The sequence below is a fragment of the Calidris pugnax genome, unplaced genomic scaffold (genome assembly GCF_001431845.1).
Source record: "Calidris pugnax isolate Ruff unplaced genomic scaffold, ASM143184v1 scaffold952, whole genome shotgun sequence".
In the NCBI taxonomy this organism is placed as follows: Eukaryota; Metazoa; Chordata; class Aves; order Charadriiformes; family Scolopacidae; genus Calidris; species Calidris pugnax.
The window spans coordinates 22,401-48,509 of NW_015092814.1; the positions used below are offsets into that span (position 1 = coordinate 22,401).

General features: G+C 42.1%; 1 protein-coding gene across 5 annotated transcripts in view; it reads left to right on the forward strand.

Annotated features, from left to right (window-relative positions):
• The first annotated feature begins 3,193 nt into the window (after positions 1 to 3,193).
• LOC106900613 (ceramide synthase 4-like) overlaps positions 3,194 to 26,109 on the forward strand; it is a 41,377-nt gene continuing 18,461 nt past the window's right edge. The window contains exons 1-2 of one of the 5 annotated variants that reach the window (XM_014962743.1): positions 3,194 to 3,247; positions 17,256 to 17,429. In XM_014962743.1, the coding sequence (XP_014818229.1) occupies positions 17,257 to 17,429 (173 nt within the window). In that variant the 5' untranslated portion in view covers positions 3,194 to 3,247; position 17,256. Of the gene's footprint in view, positions 3,248 to 6,169; positions 6,257 to 9,432; positions 9,495 to 13,011; positions 13,035 to 17,255; positions 17,430 to 26,109 lie in introns of those variants that run through there. The other 4 variants (XM_014962746.1, XM_014962742.1, XM_014962744.1 and 1 more) reach the window with 4 other exon arrangements.

A 26,109-nucleotide genomic window follows, 5' to 3' on the forward strand; every position in this document is an offset into this window, starting at 1 on the left:
GAGGTAAGGGTGGGAGGGAGCCCGCGGGGCTGGCGGTGCCGGGAGGGCAAGGGAGAGTCCGGGCACGCCGGCGGAGAGGGGCGGCGGTGGGGATACCGCGGGAGCAGGCAGTGCCCGGGAGGTGCCGAGGAGGCGGCGGGCCCGGGGGCTGGTGGCGCCTGGGCTGTGAGCGGTGCCGAGGGCAGCCGCCCGGTGTGCAGGAGGCGGGTCGGGAACGGGCTTTCGAGGACTCATGGCGGTCCCCGCCCGGGGAAAGCCGTGCTCTGAGGGGAGAGCTGCCAGGAGCCGGCTCCCGCCCGCCGCGGGGCACCCGGCGAGGTGGGGAAGGGGCCGGGCGGGCTCTCTCGGAGGAGAAGGGCCGGTCCGCGGCAGAGGGGTGAAATCAGCCCGGGAGCGGGCTGTCTGCGGCCCCGGGCGCCCAGCGGCCATTCTGACCTCCCGTAGGGAGCTCTCAGTCGAGCCTTCGGTACTTCTCTCTTAACCCTTCGCGTGAAAAATGGTGAAATTGAGGGAGGATTTCTTGCTGGTAATGAAAACTGTTCCCAGAGAAAAGGATGGCAAAACTGGCTAGGAGGCTGCGCTTATGATTCTTCTTGTGTAATGGACACAATTCAACTGGTATCAGGAAAAAAAAAAATTCTCTCAGGTTAAAGTTGTTCAAAAAATCCAAACCAAATGCTGGATGGCAGAGTCCACTTCTGGAATAATTTAAAGCCACAATGGACAGTAGGTTGCAGGAAGCACTGGCAGCTGAGTAAAACTAAAATGAGGTGTCAGAGCATGAGGTGAGTGTTTCTGGGATAGATAATGATGCTTCATGTGAAGTCAGACATCTGAATTTTGGCTACCCAGATGTGCTTGCTTATTTATCTACATCATTTATCAGTATCTAAAAGTAATTCCTTGTTTTGCAAGTGTAATGTGAAGTTTTATGAGATGTTTTGCAAAAGCCAGGTGGAAGGTGTGTTTAAGAGGACAAACATGGTGATGTTTTTCCTCCAAAGGAGCCAATCTCTCCTTTGGCCAACAGGCACAACTGCTTGTGAGATGTGAGACTGTGCTGGTTGATTGAGGTATCTACAAGCTCAGGTTTATCAAGGTACTGGGGAGACTTAAGATGCAAAGGAGTTTTTTTCCTCATTTCTGTTTTCATTTTTTAAAAAGAAAGCTTTTATGTTGTTAACCTATTGTTGTATGTTGGAAGATAACAGACTTTGTGAGATGCTCGTGTTCCACACAGCAAAGAAGCTGGTAAAATTGGAAAGCGCATCTGATGTTAAGCCAAAGTGCTTTTTACCTAGAATCAATGCTGCTGAGTGAGGAATACCTGTTCTTGGTTATTAGCTGTTGGAAACTGGTGAAATTCATATAAAATATTAATTTTCTTAAGCTAGTTTCCATCTTATTAGAGTTATATTAAGGAGATATAGCAGAGAGTGGATAGCTGCTTGCAGGCAGAAGGAGAACAAATACCTGCAATAAAAATTATTATTGCATTATCTTTCTGTTATAGTCAGTCCACCTAAATCCACAGAAACTGGAATTATTTTTGCAGGCTATCACACAGGTAATTCAGAGAGACCCAGCTTCTCTGTTTGCATGTGGCAAAGATTACATTCCTGCTGCCAACTCTGCAGGCTCTGCTTGAGGAGCTAATGCTGTATTTCAGCTTTAATCAAAATTAAAATGTCCCTTCTGAGTTGGTGCCCTTTTCTCACATTCGTGGACAGTGTCTGGGGAGACCTTATTCTACCTAGAACGAGAGATCAGGGGTGGTGCTTGGGGACGTCTAATCTGTCTATTCCTACCTCCCAAGTCCTGCAAGAGGACACTGACCTTGCTGAACTATGAAGCCCTGAGGTTGTGTACTCATGCAGAGATCATTACAGACTTTAAATGTTCAGATTTCTAATATGCACTTTTTTGGCAGAAACAGAGCTAAAGAAAGCTTCTTTTAAAAACTTCTCCACTTGAGGGAGTTCTTTTTCTTCTCTTCATTAGGCCATCAGCTTGATGGAAGGTTTCTTTATTGTGGTTTTGAAGGCTACTTAGAGTTTTCTGATATCCCTTTGAGTGCAGATCTTAAATGGCATCTGTTCTAAAGGAGGGCACAAGCTCTGAAGAATCGATATCACAACAGACAATTTTTATAAAGCTGGCAGTGTCCAGTAAACACAAAAACAGCTATATCAGTCATTCCTGCAATTGAGAGTTTTTCTGAAAGGCAGCTGATGAGGATCTTTGATTATATTCATGAGCCCAAGAGGGCTCAAGAAGCAAAAAGGTGTCAGGAAAGCCTGATTGCTTTCTGTCCTTTGATATGTATGTATATATATATATATATATCAAGAAAATTAATACTGTTTTTCTAAATTTTTATTCTGTATTACAACACCAGTTTCTCTAATACTCTAAACTCTTTCCTGCAGAGCTTTTGGAGGAAAAATGCTTTTGGGTACATAGATTCAGATAAATTTTTCTTTTCTGAAATGTTTACAGCAGAGAACAATACTTCACAGGCCAGGGAAGGAACTGAATTTTAGCGTTCTCTGGTTCTAGGAAGCGGCATATATGGGTTCAATACACAGAAAATCAAACTGCAAACCAGTTTTCTACTTTTGAATAGTGATTATGGTAAATAAGTCAATACAGACACAGGTGGCAAGGCTTCGGCCATCTAGGCTTACTTCTGAGCTTTGCTTCCTTTTCTTCAAAGGAAGTTTACAACCATGGAACTTCTCTTTCTAGTGAGCACTGCACACAGAACTAGTATAGAAGAGTTTGGTTTGTGACCACCGTGCATGCAGCAGATCAAGGGATCTGACCTCTCTTCTGTAGTAGCTGGATTGCTATGTATCCAGGTTATAACAATTTGTCACGACTTTGGAAGCTGTTGTTTTAAACAAAAAAATCTCTCAGATATTTCAGATCATAATTCATAGCCAATTTCTCTGCAAGAGAGTAAAAGGCCGCTATATTGTTATCCTATACTACTGTTTTCAGGTCTAAGATGAGTAGGGGAAAGTTTTACAAGCTCACTACTCACCCTTAAGAGAAATATGGGAGAAACACAGGCACAGATTGTTTTATGTGATGTGATGCAAGTTAGTTGCATATGTGCACTCAGAAATTGCTTTGGGCCGCATATATAATATATTTAGGCTTAATTTTATATTTGGGGTTGTTTTTTCAGGTTCTTTTGCAAAGGCCAGTAAGGACTTGATGACTTGACTCCAGATATTTCCAGGTACGGTGTAGCAGTTGGACACTTGAGCCCAATGGAGGCATTTTCTGCAACAGTACAGTTTGATGAGCTTAAGCTGCATTTCTGAGAGGGAAGAAGGAGCACCTTGGCCAACCCCAAGCCAGTTGTGCTTATCTCTTGTACCTCGCATCAAGCCAGCACAAACTGCACTGAGGAACTGATGTGGGGTAAAATCAATCCCAAGTAAAAAGAAAATAAGTTCAAGTTTTAACCCAAATCTTTTTCTCAGCCTGGTTCTCTATGAAGCCTCACAAATTCTAATATTGAGTATGGGAAGGTAGTGGCAATGATGCGGGAGTGCTGGTCAGGAATGGGTGGAGGCCAGAGCCTCATCTTTGATGGCAGTGTTGGTTTACACTGGCTCTAAGTTACAAGCAGCCTCTCTCAGCAGGGGAATCTTTTCACACTGGAAAGAGCAGCAGTTTCATTTTAAGGATTGTAGTGGATCTCTCCACCCATTGATATAATCTTAAAGGAAACACGCCTGTTTCTTCCCTCACTGTGGTTGCCTTTCCTGCAGTCTTTGGCTTTGTTCAGGAGAAAGTAAATTTACAAGAAATGAGACTAGAGGTTCTCAAAGGACTAACATCCACAAGTCAAAACAAACAGTCTATCTTGATTTTCTGTACTGTGGGCTGTAACTAACATGTTACTTGTTCTCTGAAAAGATGAAAATATAGTATCTCACAGCACTACCTGGAAAACCACATTTTTTTTTCATTTGAACTCTTTGGATGCATCCAAACATAAGTATGACGTGACAGTTACACATGAAAATCCAATTTAAAGAGGGGAGTACAGTTTTGAACTGACTGTACTTTAGCTGTGAATTTAGAACCTGCTGATAAGAGCAAAAGGGTAATAAGATTTCCAGGGTCGTGATAGCTTATGTGTTGTTGTGATTGCTGTTTTTTATTCCCTGCTTGTATATCTAATGTCTGTTCCAGATTTCTTCCCTGTAGGAAAAATCCCATGCCTTCACCTAAAAAAGAAAGGGGAAGCCAAGACTCCATATCTCATACAAGAACTTACTCTTTAGAAAGCCAAAACCATGCAATTATTTCATACTATTGAAATTAATTACCCTAATTCTAGTTAATAAAGTAATTGAACATGTCACAGGTTTAGAATTATGCCACCATTTTCATTGCAGTGCAACACACTGCAGGTTGTGTTGTAAAAGCTCCAGCTCACGGAGTCTCTGGACCTGCAGTACCTCTGATGGGAGGTGTGCAGGAAGCTCTTCCAAGAGCTGTGATGCCGCAGCCTTGCTCCGCAGGGTACAAAGCCCCAGCACACTCAGTGCAGGTTCTTACTTCGTCGTGGCAGGGACATAATTTCCAGGAACTGAACCCAGACTCATGGCTGGTGCAAAGCTGCCATAAAGGGCTTGAGTCACGCAGAGCGGCGCTCGCCACGTTGCATCCTTGCTATCGATGGAATAAGACAGAGCTACGCTCGTCCCACTCAGGATGTGACTCAGTGGCCATCCTGGTCTCGCACGCTGACCCTCCAGCTGTAGGCTGTTTTCCACAGATTGCTGAAATACTTTGCACGTATCAAGTCTTTGTTCCATGTCCTTGACCACCCTCCTCTTTCAAATAAAAGCTTTCATTTTATTGTGGGTCTTCTATCATATGCACATATTAAGCTTTAGTATATCTATATTGAAGGTTTGATGTTTACTTCCAGTGGCATTCTATGATAAGTTCTTCTAAAGTAATGAGAAATCAAATGTTGTCATTTTTGCAGTTTTGAAGATCCTGTGAAGGCTGTTTGTTCTGTTGGGGGTAATTGTTGTGGTGTGTTGATTTTTACTAAAGAGTACACCTCAGCATGTTTGTCCATAATTACTCAGCAATGTCAGGAATCCAGTGTATGTTCCTTACTCTTTTTTCCAATATGCTTTAGTTTTTAATTAATACAAGAGTAGCTTTCATTTGAAAAAATAGGAAATATGCTCAAAGAGGACCAGCTGCAGAAATACCATTAACATAAAGATTGATTCAGCTTTTACCAAAATTGGTTTTGATAGCAAAAATTTCTTTGTTTTCAAAAGTCAGTTAAAATATTTTGCTTTGTGAGGTCGTTGCACAGATGGCCACAGACACTTATATGGCATATGCCTTCTAACCCAACAAGTGCCAAGGCTTTGAATCAAGATAAATAAAGCAAAGCAAAACAAAACAAAAAAAAAACTTGAAAAAGGTAAACTACAAGACGTGTTCAGGGTTAGGGTTTTTTTTTCATAACCACTGTTATTTTTACCCCTGAGGTACTATCAGTGTTTTTTGAGCAACTGCTTCCTTATTGTTCATCTGCCTTTCTTCATATGTATATAAAATATGCCTCCTTCTGGAGGATTAAAAGGATGTTATGTCAGAGTTTGTGTTTAATGTCTTTAAAGAAAAGATCAGAGGTATTTTTCTGTTTAGAGATCATGCTGAAGTAAAAGCATGAAGGCAGAATTCCCAAAATAATTCTATGTGATTTTTCTTGTAAAGATATTTGTGGTGAATTGAAGCAAGGAGAAAGTGACCCTTAGTATCTGTATTTTAAAAATAAACTCTGAGCTCAGCCGGTATGAATCAGGGCTGTGCTGCGAGCGCCAGAGATGCTTACATTGTGCAGGGGGATCCAAATGGCTGTGGCCGTCACTCTGCCCGTGCCGAGGGCTGGCACATGCTCCCCCTGCAGCTGGTGTAGGCCCGACTGTCCCCAGGCAGGGCCCAACAACTGCCTGCAGTGAAGATAAGTTAGTATTTATATTCTAGAGAGATTGGCCCAGTGTGGAATAATGTGGTGTTTGTGTTATCTGTCACTGTCCCCTCACTCTTACAGCGTGACGCAGGGACTCCTCGTTCACAGAACAGAATCTGGAGCTTAAGGAGTGACCGTGTTAAGGAGACGACCAAGGCGACCACCTGCGCTGAGCAGTCTGAGATGAGCACTCTCCACATTCAGCAGATCGCTCATTAAAATGGTCCCATTGTACGTCAAATTCAGAAACCACCCCTTACACCAAAATTGCTGGATAAATAATACGCTGTAGTTCCAGCTTTCAGTATCATGACAAATAATACCCTGTCCCATAGTGATTTGTTTATGTAGTAGGTAAAGCTCAGTTGTAGACTGATACTTTTGGTGTTAGATCCTATTCCAGCAAAGAACAGAGAAGGGTGGTGCGTGCTGAAAGAACCTGAGTTTTACATTCTGCTTTATAAGCTTCCATATTACAGGGCTTTTAAGTTATGTGATAATCAAGAATAATTCATATTTGATTTTTTTTTAAATAACCATTGTCGTATGATAGATTGCATTACTCATTAAGCATTAATGATTGTGAAAAGTGAGTCACTATTCTTGTAACTCGGAGAAAGGGAAATCTTTTTATCTGTTGCTTTTTCTTAATGTTTTTAATAGAACTTGCTTTTGCAGTGATGTTGGGAATGTAGGTGTTATTCTCAGGTAAGGTTTTAATTTTCGTGTTTTGAAATGAAAAGTAATAATGAAAACACATACAAGCTGTAGAGGTGTAAGTATCATTTTAAAAAAATCTTGATTTTAGACTAATTTTTTTTTTTTTCTCCAAGCTTTGGAACAGCCTGGGGAGTTTGTGGGAACAAATACCTGGGAAACTGATGGAACCATTGATACTGAAATTCAAAGCCAGCTCAAAGAAAGTAATTAAAGCTGATGTGTTTCTTGCACGAAGGAGGAGAACAAGGATTGCATGAGAAGTCATGCTGTGCATGTGTACTAGGTTGTAATATAGGAAGCCTCCCTCAATTTCATGCAAAGAGATTCATCCCAACTGAGAGATAAGCACCTTTCTAGTCTGTGTTGGCATTCAGGATGATCCAGTTCCACTTTGATGTTTTATCTTTTCTGGATTTGCGGCAGAGAAATCATGCATATCTGTCCCTTTGTCTTCCTTATTTATCACAACCGATTCTCTCATTTTGACCTAAGATTAGCAGTTCAGGAGTTCAGTGCTTCACGTCGCTGAATGCTCTTGGTAGCTGGTGTGATGTTAGAAAACACATCTCTGGGGAAATGGCTCATTTGTGGGAGAGATACAAGGGTAGGAACTCACTGTAGGGATTGACTGTACAAATACAGAGCAACAGTGAAGCTCTGGACTTAGGAAAGTAGGAACTCTAGGTGAAAATAGGGACGAAGAGCTTCTGGGGGCTGCTACAAACTGTGGAATTAAGTGCGTTGCCAGAGGTGGCAGAGCAGAAGAGGAAGAGCTGTCCTGGAAGGGAATAGAAGGGTTTGCCAAGGGAGGACAGATTAGGAGAGGGCCATCAGACCAGAACCATACAACTATTTAGGAATAGTTATGCTTTGAAAGGGCTGAAGTATCAGGTAATTCATTGGATAAGCTTTGCACTGTCCCATGAGCTTATATGAAAGAGGCTTTATTGAGAGCTGTGTGACTTGAGTATGGGTTGGAAACTTGAACCTACTACCTGCTTTCTATTTTTCCCAGTTTTTAAATTAGAATTAAACTTTCTGAGGCCTGATATGTGATTATTGAGTAACAGGGATAGTGATAACCAGTTGAAAAGTTGCTGCTTAAAGGGCTTTTTTAGCAGTTTTTTACTGTCTCTTAACTGGGCTTGAAGGAGGAGGTCTCACTAAGACTGCCTGACTCTTGCCTGGTTTGCTTGTGATGAATTCAGAGAAAGGAAAGATGAGCAGCTCAGGTGGAAGTAGGCTTCCTTAATTTCTTGTTGTGGTCTTCCAACCTGAATTCTTAGCTCACTGTGGCCTGAGGCCAATAACTTGATTTTCTTCCTCAATTCTATCAAGAGATGTCAGCCCATGATTGCTATTTCTACAGTGAGACTGGAGGAAATAGCAGACATTAGAAGAAAGAATGAAGGAAAAAATCCAAAGAAATTGCTTAGTAGCTTGTTTGGATTTTGTAGGTACATCCTCCTTGCATTTTACATTTGTACTCTGTCAGGAAACATGTAGATTGGAGAATACATGTCATTATGGACATTTTCTAGCTGCTACTTTGGATGCCTCAGTTGCCTTACTTGGACACTAGTCGTGTCTGACATTCTTAATAAGATGTAGTATGATCTGTAGTTTTTTGTACAGTGATGGTAGAATATGGTGGTCTTGTGCCTTACCAAAACAACCAGCATGCAGTCTCCAGTGATTTTTTGTTGAAAATTTTTGTTTGCAGAGTCAGCATTCAGTAGCAGAACACTGATTGTTCCCAAGTGTCGGCACAACGCAGTTTACATTACCTCACCCTGCACTGGAAGTAATAAAGGAATGGTTACTTCATTTAATAATGCAGCCATGGGGTAGGTGCCAGATAGAGCCTGCAAAGGTCTTCAGCTTTTGTCTCTACTGCTTTTTACACTGGTAACTTAGCAGAGCACTTTATTTTTGAGACTAGTTTGACAACAGGTGCTGCAGTTCAACCCAGGTTTCTTCAGCCTTCATAGGGAAGCATCTCCAGGTTCTTGGAGGAGGACTATGGCAGAAATAGACATGGTATTTCAAAATATGCATGTAAGTTCTTGGGTTTTTCTTAAATTTCAGGAGGGTTGGTTTTGGCTTGTTCAAGGATCTGCTTGGCAGGATCTCACGGGAGTCTGTCTTGGCAGGCACAGGGGCTCAGATGGCTGGTTGATTTTCCAGGGCAGCCTCCTCCAAGCACAAGTGTAGTCCATCCCGACAGGCAAGAAGGCAAACAAATGGTAGGAAGCCAGCAAGGATGAACATGTAACTGCTGATTGAGCTCAAACACAGAGGGAAGATGGAGGTGGGGATGGATGGCCAGAAGGCATGTAGAAGTGTTGCCTGAGTGTAACAGAATGGAGACAGGAGAGCTCAACTGGAATGAAGGCTTATTTAAGAACGTTGGTGGCAAGAGGAATCCTAACAAAAATTTGGGCCCCCTGCTCTGAGTACCTCCTGATCAAAGACATGGTGAAGCCAGAGGTACTCGGTGCCTTTTCTGGCCTTGTTTTTAACTGGTTAAACCAGTACTTGTTTTTTACTGAGCAAAACCAAGGAGTTGTATTCATCCCCCTCAGTGAGGGATGATGGAGTGAGCGCTGCCTGATTTGCATTCTGATGTGGAGGAGTGACATCAGCCTGAAACTCGTGCTGGCAGTCAGAGCTGGCCGGCTGCTTGGGAGCCACGGGCTTGGCGCTGAGAGCAGCCTGGCAACAAAGGAGCTGGCAAGCAGAGCACAAGGTATGGCACTTAATAAGTAATTTCTGCTGGGTAAGGAAGATGTTCACTGGAAATCTAGGTGAGCAAGTTTGTTTGCTTGGTGGACGGACTTCTGTTTGCAGCTTCTAATCTTTGGGCATTTTATGCTCTTTCTGGGACAGAGGTTTCCCAAAAGAGGGCGGACATTAAAATTGTTGCCTTTCAACAGAGCAACACGTGACCAGCCTGCACCAAAGTATGAGACAGGGTTAATGTTGGTGAAAAGCTGGAAAATGTAAGGCCAAAGCTGAGCAACCCAGCTCTCTTCAGTGGGCTGAAAAGAGATGTTTGGGGGTTTTTTGTCAGGGGGTAGCAGAAGTGAGTTCTGCCTTTCTGCTTTTAAAGTTAGGAGTGAAGAATCAACCTTCTGTTGGACTAGTAGTGGAAGTAAACAAATAGTGAGAAGTTCCTTGAGAAAGTTGAAGAATTGCAAGATTAATTTATTCTTGGGTGGGCAGCAGACACGAAATAATTCAAGAGGACATGTCAACTGGTATATCTAGGTGAGGAGAACGTCTGAAAGCAGGGAAGTTGAGGATAACTGGTCATTCGTGGAGAAACAAATAATTTCAAATTTTCAGCCAGCTTCCAAAGAAGAGGATATGGAGTCTGTATGAGGAGAATAAGCCTGGAGAACATAATCTTGATGATTACAAAGGGAAGGAGGCTGTGGTTTTGTTTCTTTCACTACTAGGCAGAGTTGGAAAAGTCTTATTTCATACAAAAACAAAGGGGAGATTCTGTCAGAAGTTGTGATTTTAGGGAAAAGGGAAGGACACTCAGAATCACAAGAGAAAGAGATGAGAAATCTGGGGAACAGAGGAGGAATAAAGCACGTAAATAGAGATTTGTATTCAAGATTGGTACCAGAATCCCCCCACATGACTGGAGATTCTGCATCAGTTATGGCCAGAGCAAGCAGGCTTATAATAATCTCCAAAAGAAGTTCAAAGAAGTGGAGGTGTAGGGGGTGGTGGGTTTTGTAGGAAAGTTAATTTGACAGAGTGAGAAGGAGCATCCCAAGACAGTGACAGTGAATAAGTGGTTCATGGACTGGAACTGTAAGGAAAGCGAGGGGGGTTTTGTTGGTTGTTTTGGTTTGGTTTTTTGGTGTTGTTGGTAGTTTAGGTTTTTTTGCCATGGGAGTACATTAGTAGAGAGGCATTTTTCTTGATTCTTAAATTTCAGCTGAGTCCCTTGGATGCTGTCCATCCATGCTTAAATTTGCTCAATGATAAGAAAGGCCTTCAAATTGTGAAAAACCAACAGAGGGATTAGGGAAAGAGAGGGATCTCAGGCAAAGGAAATGTTGTTATGGATAACACAATATCAGAAAGCAGGTGTGACGCCAGAGTAGCTAACAGGGATGAGGAAATGGAAATGAACATATCAAAGCTGAAGTGAAATTTGAGAAGGTTAATTTATTCCCTTCAGGCAGGAGACTGGAACTAGCTAATAGCTGCCTCAGCATGCTGAAAATAATGGTACAGGTAATTAAGAATTTTGGAGCAAAGAATTTTTTTACCTATAAATTTTACCAATCTTTAGTAACAATATTTGATATATGTTAGAAAAATGTATGAAAAATCCTAGAAGAAATAAATGAAGATAAAATTATCCCAGCAACTGTAATCCCAGTAGTGTGGTGTTTAGTGTGAAGCTTTTACAAAAAAAAAACAAAAAGGACAAAAAAACCTTGCAGACTGAGATTATGAGATTAAACATAATATGGGTGTCCAAAAAATAACCTATGTCACATTAATCTGAGTTTCTTTGTTAAAATTATTTGTATCTGCATAAGAGAAATGCAGTAAACTTCATGTCTGAACTTGTAACTTCTCTTGTGTACCTGTAACAGGTAGTTTTAGTTAAATTAGAAGACATCAGGACTATGAGAAGTATTAAATAGGTAAAAAACTGCCTAGAAGAGCTATCAGGAGAGAATTTACCCATGGAATTCTTGAATATTTGATTTCTTAGCAAAATTATTTAAAGGTTCCAATGCATAATTTGCAGTCTTAACCCAAACTGAAGAAGTATGGACTACAGAAGAAGTATAATACAAATTGAAATAACAGGGAACCTTTATAAATATGCAGAGTGCTCTGTTTCCTGACCCCAGCTGCTTCTCAGAAAGACAGGACAAGCCTCTCAATTTTGTTGCATACCAAGATTTAAAAGACTTGGTTTTAATTATTTCAGCCACAGCCACATGGAAAAAATAAAGCAACTTGAATGGAGAAGCAGTGTTACTGCATCCTTACGGTGGTATGCTTCCACATTAACTAATAATTTCCCCTGTGGCAGTACTGTGCTGCTGGTGGTTGATTACATCCTGGGAAAACTTGCTATACCAGGAAGTCTTCTGCAGGAATACCTGTATTGGTGCTGGCAGCAATGTCGTTAGCATGATGCTGCACTTAAGCTAATAAGCCTTGGCAGACCTATACAGCTTGGCCCAGAGCCACTCTGGGGATGTTTGTATCTGTGGAATTGCCAACTAAAAACCTGGGTAATCCATCTGCAGACAATGGACCATCTCTGGTGTAATCAAAAACTGGAAAGCCTTGGTAGCCAACGTGACCTTGAATAGCACAGTGTGCAGAGTTGTGTATTTGGGGACTAACAGGAGAAATTTGTATTTAAAAATGCACATTTTAATGCCAGACGCTCCTCTCAGAGATCCTGTTCAGAAGTAGGATCTAATCAGAGGAATTTGCAAAAAACATTTTCTGTTTCTCTGGCTCTAGTTAGTTGTATTAGCTATATACCATGCAGAGAGGATTAGAAGCAGTGGACTTTTTTAGCCTAGACAACGAACTACGAGAGAAAAGTATTGCTCTATAAACAGTAAGAACAACTTGTTTGTGGTGAAACCCAAACCAAATAGCATTATGCAAAACCAAATAGCATTACAGTTCTTCATTGTGGTTATTTTGTACCCACCAGAGGGTTTAGGAACAGCTTTCTAGCATGATGCAAAAGCGTTGAGGCACCTCTAATACAGCATGGTACCCGTATTGAAGGGATTATTGTTGCCTATCATAGCAAAGAGCTGGAAGTGGCTCAGTGAAGTCTTGACTGTTCCTGAACTTAATTCCTGAGATCTTCCTGAGGTAGAGGAGGAAACAACATAGCGAAAGAAATTGGAAGTTCTGTGCTATTGGGGTCAGAATTCTACAATAAAGACCAAAAGGACCATCACATCAATGTTAGCAGGGTCTGCTGTGCTAAAGGCGAGGCAGGGGAAGGAGAGTTGGGGAAAGGCATACTGGGTTAGTCAAAAAGCAAATTGAAAACTTCAGTGTAAGCCATTTTTTAAAAAGACTATGGATCTTTTTCTTGTTTTAAAATTTGAGCAAATTGAGAACTCTGGTATAATCTTTTTTCTTATTTTGGATCTTTACGTTATCTTAACAGTGTAAGCAGTGATCAGTGGCTGTTGCAGTGATGCCCAGCGTAACACAGTAGCTGTAAACTGCAGGGCAGATCCTTGCACCCAGTCTTCTTCAGAGTGAGAGGGTAATTACCCAGTTCTTTAAAAGACTCATAAATCTTTTCTCTCTCTCTGTTTCTCCTCCTCCCTTATCTCCTATATTCACTTATGTAAATTTACATGAGTATTCATGTACCTATATATTAATGTCTACCTTGGGAATAGTTTCTATAAGTGAAGCAGCAGAATAGCTCTTTGAAAATGTAAGCAACAGTTATGTTTTCTGGGTAAACCTGCTTAGCTGTTTTACCTGTGAGACAAGGAGTGACCTTTCTAGCTCAATGCTGTGCTTCTTCCCAAACAGTTCTGCTTTGAAAGTGAAACTGTATATAAAGATGTCCCTCAGGAATTTTAGTCTAGCAGTGCTCCTGATCTCTGGCTGAGGGTGTCGGGAGCCCTGCCGTGCTGCTCTCTGCTGCAGCGGGCAGATGTTGCCGGCGCGTTCCCGCTGGCCAGCACAGCAATCTCAGCGTTTCTTGGAGCAGCTCAGGGCAGCCTGACAGCAGAGACCTTTGTAACTCTAAGGATTCAGATAAAACCACCAAGTTAAAAAAAAACAACATTGGGAAAAGCAAGATTTAACAAAGTAAATACAGTGGACAGGGCTGCGGGACTGCACAAAGTCCAGTTGCTTTGAAACCTTTTAGCTGTGTCAATTTAAAGGAGCTCTGTTGAATTATGTATTGAGTGCCTGGTCTTTCACAGTATAGGCTCCATAAGTGCCAAAGCCTTGTCCTCCCTGTCCCCATGACACAGCTGTGATACTTCTTTATTCTTGATGTCATCCTTACATGTATCTTGTGTGACAAGACACTGTTCTTCCAGTGTTTACTATTTTGTTCACTGTTTCTGAAATCCTAATGCTGATCTGTTCAGTGTCAGTGTTTTGTAGTGTTGTTTTTTTCCTTTGTTCTTACTGAACTCTTCTTTATGTGAGAGGCTGGCTGTCTCTCACTTGTATTCAGAGCTGGAGGGCTTCATCTTGTGTATTATTACAAAACTACGCAGGACACTCTATGAGGCATAAAGGACTTCTGAGAGAGAAATGGGCCTGCATGCTTTTCTGTGGGTGCTCAAAGGGCATTTTAGACACACTGTTGTCTTCAGCTTTCCAGCTGCTTCGACTTGGGAACTTGACCTGTGTAAATTGCAAAGATAAATATGGTGCTTCATACTGTACCCTTTTCTATATTTTGTGATGTATAAAGCTAGCTGCAGAGATATAGAAATCTCCCAGGAAGGTGATCCTGACTACATATAGTTTGCACATGGGAGTAGATTAGATAATGGCTGTCTACTCCCTTAGCACTTTGAATCTAAGGGTATTCCCCTGAAGCAAATTGGAAGACTTATTTTATATAGTCCCTACAAAGAGCCTTCAGCAGAGTTCAGCTGCTGCCAACAAGCATGTGTTGCATCTTTTTGTGTTGCTGCCAGATACATAGAGTTCTGGAGGGAGAATACGTGGTTGTGTAATTGCAAAGCTAGCTATTATGACAGCTTTCCCTATTGTGCTGGCTGTCTGCACTGTGGGATAACCCTGTAGTACTGAAGAAATGTATTCTGAAGAGCTGAGACAAGGAGGAAGTGTAATTTCTCTCTATAGTTCTCTTAGGTATTCCTGATGTCCTGATGCTTTCAAGCTGACAAGAGCTGAGATTTTTAATAGCTAAGGAAGTTTACCAACACTTTTGAGGTTAGTGTCTTCCATGCCTTGTAAAGGTCTTTGTAGTTCAGACACCTGACTTAGGTTATCTGACTTTTCTAAGCTAGTATCCAGTACCTGTCCGAAGTGCACAAGCCATTTCGGAACATGGTCACCATGCTTCATAGTGACAGTGTGTTGAATTCCTTGTAGACTAAGCCTATACTCACACAGTTTTCTTCTACATAGACAATTTCTGCTCTGTGACTGTAGAGTTTTGTACAGAAACCTGTGTTCACACAGTCTAGAGGAGACTTAGGGACATCCTGAAAACATGGTTCACCGAGGCTCTGAGGTTCAGCACAGTAGCCAGTCTGTCCCCTGAGCTTGTGTCTGTGTCACACAAATGGAGCTATGCTGGTTTGTTTATGAGCTGGTTTGTTTTTGAGCTATGCTAGCATGTTTATTGAGTAGTCGGAAAAGCTTTCCCTAGCAGGTATGTGTGTGTGCTTCAGCTAGCTTCTCTCTTTTTAATGCACAATGAGCCCTGGCACCACTCTCCCCTGGTCCTGGCTTCAGGTACCTTTGATGATTCACCAAAGGCAAGACAGAAGGGGAACTAGCGCTGAAGGATCCTACAGCCCTGCCGGAGGAAAAGCGGGCAGAGAGTGGGTAGCTGATGTTCCCACCTAAAAAGAGCCTTGGTGGGGGAGGTTAGGTTATACTCTAGGACCCAGAGAGTTGGAAGAGACTTGAGATTTGACAGGCAAATTAAAAATGGTTGCATCTTGACTGTCAGGTTCTTAACGTAGAATTTGAAGAGTCTATAAAACCTGTTTATCTTAGTTTTATGTGCCAATGGTTTGTCCAGATATTGCACTGGAAGGAGAGCTAGCAGAAGGAATGGAGAACAGCCTGGGAAGAGGAGAAAACCAGTTTCCAAAGTCCCAGAAGCTCTGCCAGAAAGAAAATACTGTGATTATTCTAAAATTGAAAGGTGGTAAAATACCTGGATGTTCTTTTTGGTGCTAGTGAAATCGGGTATTAGCCTTACTGCCACTTTTTTTGTTTGCAGTTCTGCAGTATATCAGGCTCTTGATTTGTAGGAGGTATTTTTATGTTGTGGGTTTTGGTACCAGAAGCTGAAATCTGGGAATGTGGGGAGGAGGAAAAGAATGTATTTTTAATAAGATGGTTTTCCTTTTTCTTTGGGGAAAAGAGGAAAGTGTTTTCCTGTTTTGTGTACATAAATGGACAGAAAGTTTGCATCCACTTGGTATCAATTACACTTATATTTGTAATCAGCTTTATCAGCATGCTCCAGGAGAAATTAGAGTTGAACATGAAGAAATAGGATGCTGTTCTTCCCTGTTATAGTTAGGTCAAAAGACAAACTGAGATTAATAATAAAGACCAAATCAAGAAAAGAAATTATGATTCAGATGATAACCCTCAGACTGTAAAACTCTGGAATAATGCAGATCTTCAGTTTAACTAACAAAGAAACTACTTCTGAATTAAAGATATCTTCAAAATCAAACATGATTCGTTTTTGATTTGTTAGGCAGTTCTTCGTGCAGAAAATGGGCCAGGGTTTGGGCCTTCACTGAGTGAAATGCTTTATGAAACTCAGGTCAAACTTTTAAATTATATGCTTTTTGTCTTGGTTTCGTAAGATGGCATTTCTCGTGTGCTGTTCAGATGATCTCAATGGGCATCTCCTTCCCACCCTTCCCCTTTCCTCCTCCTGCATAGAGTTTGTTTTTGACTTCTGTTCAGAGCTGATATTTAGGGTATTTGTTGTTACTAGCTAGGATGAGCAGCCTGTACTGGAGGGCAGTCCAGGTCATAGTTGTGTATGAGGTAGAATTATCTAGCAACAGTATTTTCATGTTGAATGCTTTGTTACACACTTTCTGCAGTCTTTTATGCTGCTAAATTCTCTGATCATATGTAAATCCCACCTTCAGGCATGGTCTTTCAAATTACATTAGGAATCCAGCTTACCACTTAGCACAAAAGTTCTTACCTGGAAATAACTTTCCTTAATCATTTAAAGCAGAAGATAGATCTTTTTTCCTTTTTTTTTTATTTTAAGGTGAAGTCTCAGAATGGTATGCATTACAGTGCATACATATGCACACATGCCCACAGTGGAATTGCAATGTGTAAATAGAAACAAATACAAAAGATCAAAGACTAAAAGATAAGGGTATGTACATATAAAAGGATGGCTGGTGGCCAGTCCTGGAGCAGACTTGCCACATCCTTATAGTACCAAGCTGTCAGTTCTGTAGAAAGGAACCTATGAAGGTACAGTATTAAACTTAAAACTTTCCGATACATCTTGCTGACAATGACACCAGTGTTCTGTGCAATTCTGAGGCACTTTTTTCCATTCTGTGCCAGGAGTCAGCAGTCACTGAGCACCCGAAAAAAATCTGTGAGCAGGTTATCAGTTCCTTGGGTACACCTCTTCTGCTTTCACAGCCAGATGCAACCTCAGCGAGGGTGTAATCCTTCCTCTGCTTCACTGGCTTGTGCTGACAGGTTTCTGTGTGTGAGGCTGTCTTCAGTTTATTCTGGTCTTTCTTCCTTCCAGGATGGCACGCTCGCTGAATGACTGGCTATGGCAGCATGAGTTCTGGCTGCCTCCGGGAATCACCTGGGAGGACATGGAAGAGTCTGAAGATGTCCATTACCCTCAGCCTCATGATCTCCTGCTCAGTATCCCTTTTGCTTTAATTTTGGTTGTCATTCGATGTGCCTTTGAAAGGTAAGTCATTTAGTACTCTTTGGGGTCTTTTAGGCATAATGCTGGCTTTATTGTCTGTGCCAAGGTATGACTGAAGAGGTCCACAGAAACTCGAGGTCATAAAGGTTGCCGAGCTATGTTTTTCAGCTCTTTCTTGCCAGCCCTGTGTACTGGCTGAAGAAGTGTATTGAATATAGAACACAAAACCTACCTTTAAGGTCTAATTATTAGCAGTGTGACTTCCTACACTTAAAACAAGTAAGCCCTAGAGGAGGTTTATACGTGTATTTTAGAAGGCAGACACACTGTTTTGTGTTCTGTTGCACATTAGTTGCTGTTTCTGGGTCGAGTGGAGTGGAAATCATGTTTAGGCTGCCCAAGTACAGTTGAGTCTACTTTATCTTGGGTAATGGGGATGTGGGGTATTGCACCTGACAGACGAGCTTGGGTGAGATGCATCAGATGGGGCTGAGTCATCTTACCTCAGAACCATCACCACATGGCCACATGAATGCACGCCTGTCACTGACCACTGCTCTGGGTTCAGGAGTGTCATTTCCTTGGGAATGCCAAGTAGAGACGTTTGAAGCTGCTTCTTTCTGGCCAGAGCCATTTGAGCATTTTGCATATTACTCTTCAGCACAAAAAATTTGGGGGTTATGGCAAAGGCATAGCTAGAAATCCTGCAGGTTTCATTGACTCTGAGTTTCATAAAGGTCCTAAGCTGGTGCTAAACTGCTTTATGCAGTTTAGTCAATAGTGTGGTCTGCAATAAAACATTTACTGATAGATAACAGATTTATCATAGTGTCAGCCATTGTCAAGGCTGCAGAGTAAGTTCCTTTTCATGATTTTGAGTGTTCTTCAAAGTGATCTACACTGGATTGAAAAATCCCTATTCCTAGAGGTTATAATTTGAAATTGCTTAGTCAAATCTATAGCAAATCTAAGTTTAGAAGGACAGGAAAAAAGACAACTAAAATGTTTTTGTCATCTTTTTTTAAAAAGTGGCTGCACAAGAAAATGGAAGCAGACCTCTGTAGGCTAGAAAAGTATTTCTCCTCCAGATTAGATAGAAGGACAGCTTGGAAAAGTTTATAGAAGTTGAAATGATTCAGAGCTCTGCTGTGAGAACGATTTTAATTAAAAAAAAAAAAATATTTCAATGTAAACACAAATGCATGAATGATTCTTTAAATAATAATTTTGTGATGATACAAAGTTGGAATTCAAATCTCTTTGTAAACAATACATTTAATGTGCATTCCATAAACTCCATGGATTTTATCCTGTACTTTCCTGGGGACAAGGGTGTCTCAGTTACCTCTACTGATATGGGAACGAAGGTGCTGTAGGCAACCATTAAAACACAAATGACTCGCATTTCTTCCTTGCTGATCTGCAAAACATGGCTGGACATAGTACTCCTTCACGTAAGACACTGTCAGTTGATGACTTAAGCACATTTGCAATGTGAAACTGGAGATTAGCCTTCATGTCCTGCATTAACCAGGACTGCTCAGTTGTGTGCTCTGCAGTACAACGCATGAACAGGAAGAAGGAGCCAAACTCTTCTCAGTGGTGCCCGGTGACAGGGCAAGAGGCAGTGGGCACAAACGAAAACATATGATATTCCATCTGAACATAAGACAACACTTTTTTGCTGTGAGGGTGGTCAGACATTGGAACAGGTTCCCCAGAGGGAGTCTCCATATGTGGAAATACTCGAGATCCAGCAGGACACAGCCCTCCACAGCCTGCTGTAGTGGACCCTGCTTGAGCAGCAGAGCTGGGCTGGTTGATCTCCAGAGATCCCTTTCAGCATCAGTTCTGTGATTCTGTGACTCTTCCTTTATTCCTCTGCCACACTGCTCCTGCTCATCTAAGTATCTTTTCTATCTGCTTTAAGATGCCAATGGCGAGGTAAAAAGATTTTTTTCTGTTTCGTCCAAGCGCTGCCTCAGCTGGGAGAGTTTCCACAGGCCTGGTCCTACTCATTAATTTTAAAGCTGTTTTGATTCACAAACTTCATTAAATAAAAGCTTCTTGTCACACCCTTAAAAAAAAAAAAAGATAATATCACAAGTCCATTTTACACGTCCAGGAAACCTATAATCATACCACTATCTTACCTATTCTAATTACAAGCCAGTGTTCTGAGCTGTATTCTTGTTTGTCCTAACTCTCTGTGGTCCTTTATTTCAGCGTGACATTTTCTCATTCTCAATTATTACTGTTTCATATTCACTTAATCCTGGAGAATAAAGCTTCCCCTGGTGAAGGGGAGGTATGAATCAAGTCCTCTGTTGCTCCGTTACCTTGTGTGTACAGTGGCACTAGCCCTGTTGAGAATAATTTGCACAAGGTTTGAGAATTGCGGACTGAAAGATGTACGTGGCCTTGACTTTGTAGCTTTGTACATCTTATGTGTGGGTCAGCACAGTTGTATGTAACTAATACACACATCTGGTTTTGGTGGCTTTAGCTTGGCCTCTGGCAATTTATTCTACCCTCACCTATTATATGCAACTTTGTATTGGATGCAAAGGTGTGTTTTTTTTCTCTAGCTACGGTCTGTGCTGCTGGTGGTGCCTGCTGTGGGATTTCAGAAATGCTGTAATGTGTTCATGTCATTTATCTGTGTCAGAACTCCTACTAAGGCAGGAGAAGCCCTGAGGATTTTCTGCAATCCGAGGAAATTCAGCAACTGCATCAGCCACCATGCTTGGCTGATGGTTCCATCTTCTTGGTTTGGAGGTTAAACTTGGGACTTGGTCTTGGGAAAGACCCCACTTCCTTCAGCATGGATTTTCCTCTCCTTGGCACCTGCTGGCTGAACTGGGAAATCCCAAGACTGCCATATCATTTTAACAACCAGTTATTCCATGGATTAGGTGGTGGCTGTGGGAATAGGACATGCAGGAGCTGGGTGGGGCCTGGGAGAGCTGAGGAGGTTGTGCAGCCCTGGGGGAGAAGAAACAGCTCATGCTTCAGTGAAGCAACCCTTCTGTGAGCCAGTTTGCTCTGGGGAAGGTGGGAAAACAGGGCATTCAGTGCCAGAGAGTAGAAAGCTTGTTACCACCACAATGTTCCTAGTCTTTGCTGTAGTACTGAAGCAGGTGCTGGGGGAGGTAGGTCATCATGTCCTGACAAAAGAGAGGACCTAAAAGTTGGGAACCTCTCCCCTTCCTTTGGTGTTTCAAGATTGTGCTTGTGAGTAGATGTGTTCTGCTTCCTTAACTTGGAGCCTGATTTTAAGCACCTTTATACCTTAGCAGAACTTTTCCCTTGACATAAGCCTGCAAGCAGGGATGTCAGCTTCTCTTCTAGTTCTATAATGTTTGAGACCCTTTTCCATAAAAATCAAATTCTTGAAGTGCTATGACTATGAAGACATCACAGCTTCTATTGCAAAGTGTTTCTTGCTTGTATGGTTAGGAATATGTGGAAACTGAAGTGCTTTGAGGGATAGTAAAGCAGAAAGTTGAGAAACAGAATTTATGTCCAGTTTTGTCATCTCGTTTTGGACTTGACCAGTGATTTTTTGGATGTTGTGGAACTGAAAGCCAGTGTCAGTGAATTAGAATACAAATGGTTCCCAAATTGCATTAAAGCAGGATCTTAGTCAGGAAGATGAGGTCTCTTCTTAGGAGAGTTGCGACAGTACGTGAACCATGTGTTGTACATTAAAAAAAAAAAGGATACTGGTGATCTGCAAAGAACAGATACTTGAATTCAGAACCAGAAGTAAGATAGATGAGGACACCTCTTTCAAGTATTTTATTTTGAAATGTGTCTTTTGGAAATTCATTTTGCACAGAGGCTTTTGTTGTTGATCAATAATCAGGAAGGTCTGAAAACAGTTTCCTGTTAGGTCCTATCAGCAGGTTTTTTGTGCAAAAATGTGGGGCACATTGTAGTATTTAATTGAAAACTGTGAACTGACTTTTTACACACTTTGGATAGTAGTACTATAGTGACTTGAGATCTTGATTCAAATGGAACAGCCAGTTTAACTTTGATGTGAAGCATTCTCCTGTAAGCAAGAGAGGGTAGAAACTATTCCAGCAGTACAGGGATAGCCCTCTGCCAAAGGAAGACATTAGGCTAAAAGAGATTATGCAGTTCAAAGAATAGAAGTTCTGTTTGATGCTGTCACTGGTTCTGCATTTCTTAGTACTAGAAGATATTTGCAGGGTGGCACCCTTATAAATTCAAAAACATTTGTGGGAGTAAAATAACACCTGATCACTTACCCCTCTCCCCAGGTTAAATTATTTCTTGTATCTCACGCTAACTCTGGAATCCTCTGCAGAAGGCACATAGCCCACTTTCTCCAAGGTGGGGCAGTATCAGTTTGTGCCCCTTCATGATTAATCCATTTAGTTTCAACTTCAGCAGCTTTCACACAAGACAGTTTGTGCTTTGGTGATTTGAATAAAATGCCTTAGTGTGAACTTTCCCATGTAAACTGTGACATGAGAGAAGCTCACTGATGAAGAAGTTGGCTTGAAATGAGAATCATCTCACTGACTGTGTCTTGCCTGACCTGGCTGTGAAGAGTGGTACAGTTTAGTCCTCAGACTTTCTCCTTCTGTCTTCCAGAAAGCTGATAAACTGCCATGATGAGACCATCCCTGCAACTGAGGTGATGAATCTGTGATGTTGAAATCAGTACGAGAATCATTCTCTTAGGGTTGTGCTTGAAACAAGATTTAACTGAAAACTGAGTCAGAGCATACATCCAACGTGTACATACGTCCCTTAGGAAGAATTTCAGGCATTGATTTCTCAATGATGTTCATAAAAGTAGGATTGGTCCCATAATTCATGGTTAAGCTCAAAACCTCAACAACAAAGTAATTGTAACTCTGGTTAATTACACCCTGTCTTCATCAACTGCTACTGGCTTGTTTCTGTTACAGTAAGATTACATTTCATGCCATGACCATAACAACCTGCAGGAAAGAGAGAGAAGACAGGGATTAAAGAAAATTAAGAAATCAGTCAGGATAATTTAAATACTTTTTCAATAAAAAACTTGTTGGCAAGCTGCCCTGACACCTGGCAGAAGTGTTCTCTTTCTTTTTAACGTGTCTGGAAAATTTCAGACCTTTCAGTTCCAGATATGGACTGCTAAGAAGCTGCAATGAGGTTTTTCTTCAGAAGAGGGAAGGCTACTCAGGAAGATTACAAAGGCATTGAAAGGCTATGTAGGGAAGAGATTAGGAAGACCAAAGCCCAACTAGAACTTAACCTGGCCTTGGAAGTTAAAAACAATAAAAAGACTTTCTAGAAATATATTAGTAACAAGAGGAGGACTTGGAAGAATCTCCATCCTCTACTGGATGCAGGAGGTAACATAGTGACAAAGGATGAGGAAAAGGCTGAGGTACTTAATGCGTTCTTTTCCTCAGTCTTTAGTAGTAGAGCTGGTTGTTCCCAGAGTACCCAGACCTCTGAGTGAGCAGATAGGGTTGGGGAGCAGAATGAAGCCCCTGTGATCTAAAGGGAGGTCCTGGCAAACTGGGGTGGTCCCAGCTGACTGGTGTCTAGCAAATGTGACACCCACCTGCAAGAAGGGTTGGAAGGATGATCCAGGGAAGGCTGATCCTGACAGGCTTGTCAGTCTGACGTCGGTGCCTGGGAAGGTCATGGAGCAGATCATCCTGAGTGCCATTATGCAGCGCATAAAGGACGCCCAGGTGATCAGGCCCAGCCAGCACGGGTTCATGAGGGGCAGGTCCCGCTTGACAAACCTGATCTCCTTCTATGACAAAGTGATCCGCTTGGTGGATGAAGGAAAAGCTGTAGATGTTGTTTACCTGGACTTTAGCGAGGCCTTTGATACAGTCTCCCACAGTATCCTCCTGGAGAAACTGGCTGCCCGTGGCCTAGATGGGAGGACTCTCCTCTGGGTTAAAAATTGGCTGCAGGGCCAGGCCCAGAGAGTGGTGGTGAATGGAGTTAAATCCAGTTGGCGGCCAGTCACAAGTGGTGTCCCCCAGAGCTTGGTATTGAGGCTGGTTCTCTTTAACATCTTTATCAACAATCTGGACGAGGAGATCGAGTGCATCCTCATTAAGTTTGCAGATGACACCAAGCTGGGTGGGAGGGTCGACCTGCTGGAGGGTAGAAAGGCCTTGCAGGGGCTTCTGGACAGGCTGGATGGATGGGCCGAGGCCAATGGGATGAGGTTCAACAAGGCCAAGTGCCGGGTCCTGCCCTTGGGTCCCACCAACTCCCTGCAGCACTAGAGGCTCAGGGAAGAGTGGCTGGAGCTGCCTGGCAGAAAAGGACCTGGGGGTGTTGGTGGACAGCAGGAGGAACATGAGCCAGCAGTGTGCCCAGGTGGCCAGGAAGGCCAACAGCATCCTGGCCTGTATCAGGAACAGCATGGTGAGTAGGACCCAAGAGGTCATCATCCCCCTGGACGGGGCACTGGTGAGGCCCCACCTTGAGTACTGTGTCCAGTTTTGGGCCCCTCACCACAAAAAAGCCATTGAGGGGCTGGAGCGTGTCCAGAGAAGGGCAACGGAGCTGGTGAGGGGTCTGGAGCACAAGTCTTATGAGGAGAGGCTGAGGGAGCTGGGGTTGTTCAGCCTGGAGAAGAGGAGGCTGAGGGGAGACCTTCTCGCTCTCTCCAACTCCCTGAAAGGAGGGTGTAGCCAGGGGGGGTCGGTTCTCCCAAGGAACAGGCGATGGGACAAGAGGAAACGGCCTCAAGTTGTGCCAGGGGAGGTTCAGGTTGGATATTAGGAAAAATTTTTACACAGAAAGGGTTATTAAGCCTTGGAACAGGCTGCCCAGGGAAGTGGTTGAGGCACCATCCCTGGAGGTATTTAAAAGACGGATTGACATAGTGCTTAGTGACTTGATTTACTGATTTTTTTTATTTTTTTTTTCATCAGAGTTAGGTTGATGGTTGGACCAGGTGATCTTAAAGATCCCTTCCAACCTAGACAGTTCTGTGGTTCAACAACAGAACTTGATCACGTCTTCCTCTTCAGATGAGCTTGTATCAAATGACTTACATTTAAAAAAGAAAGATCAGGCCCACTTCAGGGAACCGCTTAATATAAGAACCAAGACCTAGTGCAGTGCGTAAAGTAAATGTTTTCTCAGTTTCAGTGTAGTTACGTATACCGTTGAAATACTACATCTTTGTTCTTAGCGCAGCACCAGCTGGTCCAATGTCAGTGTTAACCCCTTTGACTGTACGTAAGATGTAATTGAAACATTTGAGACCAATCAGAGCTAAAAAACAAAATTTCCAATGATGGCTATATTCCTCTGCCATCCAGCTGTGTGCAGCTGTGCCAGGGTACTACTGAATTTCACTGAAACTAAGCAATGCTTAGACATAGTTATCTCAAAAGCTATGTGTTTTGTTGGAAAGTAGCTAGCAAGCACACTTACCCCTGGCTCTTCTCTCCTGGTATCTTTTTCATTGGTCTTGGTACATCTTTGAATGTTCCTGTAGCCAGTGATGCCACAGGAATTTCCTAGAGATGGTGGACAACTAGGGGCTGGCTGTGCAAAAGAAGGATGGAAATCAACTGTTACATGAGTGAACAAAATGTGTTACCATTCTGTGTTTTATGCCTTAATGTAATAGAATTTAAAACATTCTTTAGGTAGGTGGTCTGTTCATAAAATTGTCTTTGATACCTGTTAATTAAAAAAAGAAATGAGTTCTTGAAAAGAAAACTTCAAAAGGCCCTTCTGGAAGGATGCTTGATCTAGAATAGTCTCTAAGCACATGCACGTATGGAGTATAGGCTGTAGGGCTAGAAGAGACCACAGGCAACCACACAATATAATAATCACAGTCATAAATACATCTCATACTATTTTTAAGTAGAGCATCTTTAAACACCTACATAGTGAAGTAGCTTTCTCAGCTTTTTTGCTGCAAAGTAAAAAAAAAAAAAAAAAAAAAAATCTCGTTCCTTGTCTGAATCATTAGGGATAACTGATGAGAGGACCTGCCTGAACAATGACCACTCAGAGCAGGGTTGGGTCTCAGTGCTCGCTTCCACTGCATGGTATTTGTCAGCTCTTGGTAGCCCAGTAATTGTTCAGAAAGCTGCTGATACCTTAGCAAAAAACTTCTACTCCAAAGTGCAGAGATCAGATTTGCCAGAGATTTTACGCCTTCAATGTTCAGCAACAGCACTGAAAAGTGCTTCTAGGCAAACAGTCTGCTCTTTTCTTTAATGAGACTGCATGCCAGTGACTATGTGTAAAAGGTAGTGATTAATGAACAACTAATTCTCCAGAAATTCAAGGAGAATGCAATTAATTTGGGCTTTATTTTTTAAACATTGATTTGCCAGGTTTCCTGTTTGTGCAGGACACCTCACCATGACACCTCACTTCACACCATTGATGAGGCTATTTCCTGTTGCTGAGGGAGGGAAGAGTGTTTGCAGTGGAGGAGTTGAATTGTTGAGCTATGCCCAATTTTGTTACCTCTTGGTAATTTTTTATTTATTTATACAATTATTTTTTTATTTGCATTGTTTCACTGTGAAAGGCTGAAGATGCACAGCTAGCATAAGCATCCATTCCTTGTGACTGGGTTTCTAGTTGCTATGTCCTTATTTTACAACTGATGCTTGACTTGCAGTAGGAAAAACAGAGGTAAGTTACTCCGATAAAGACAGAGTATCCTCCTGTTTCAGCAGGACATTTCTTC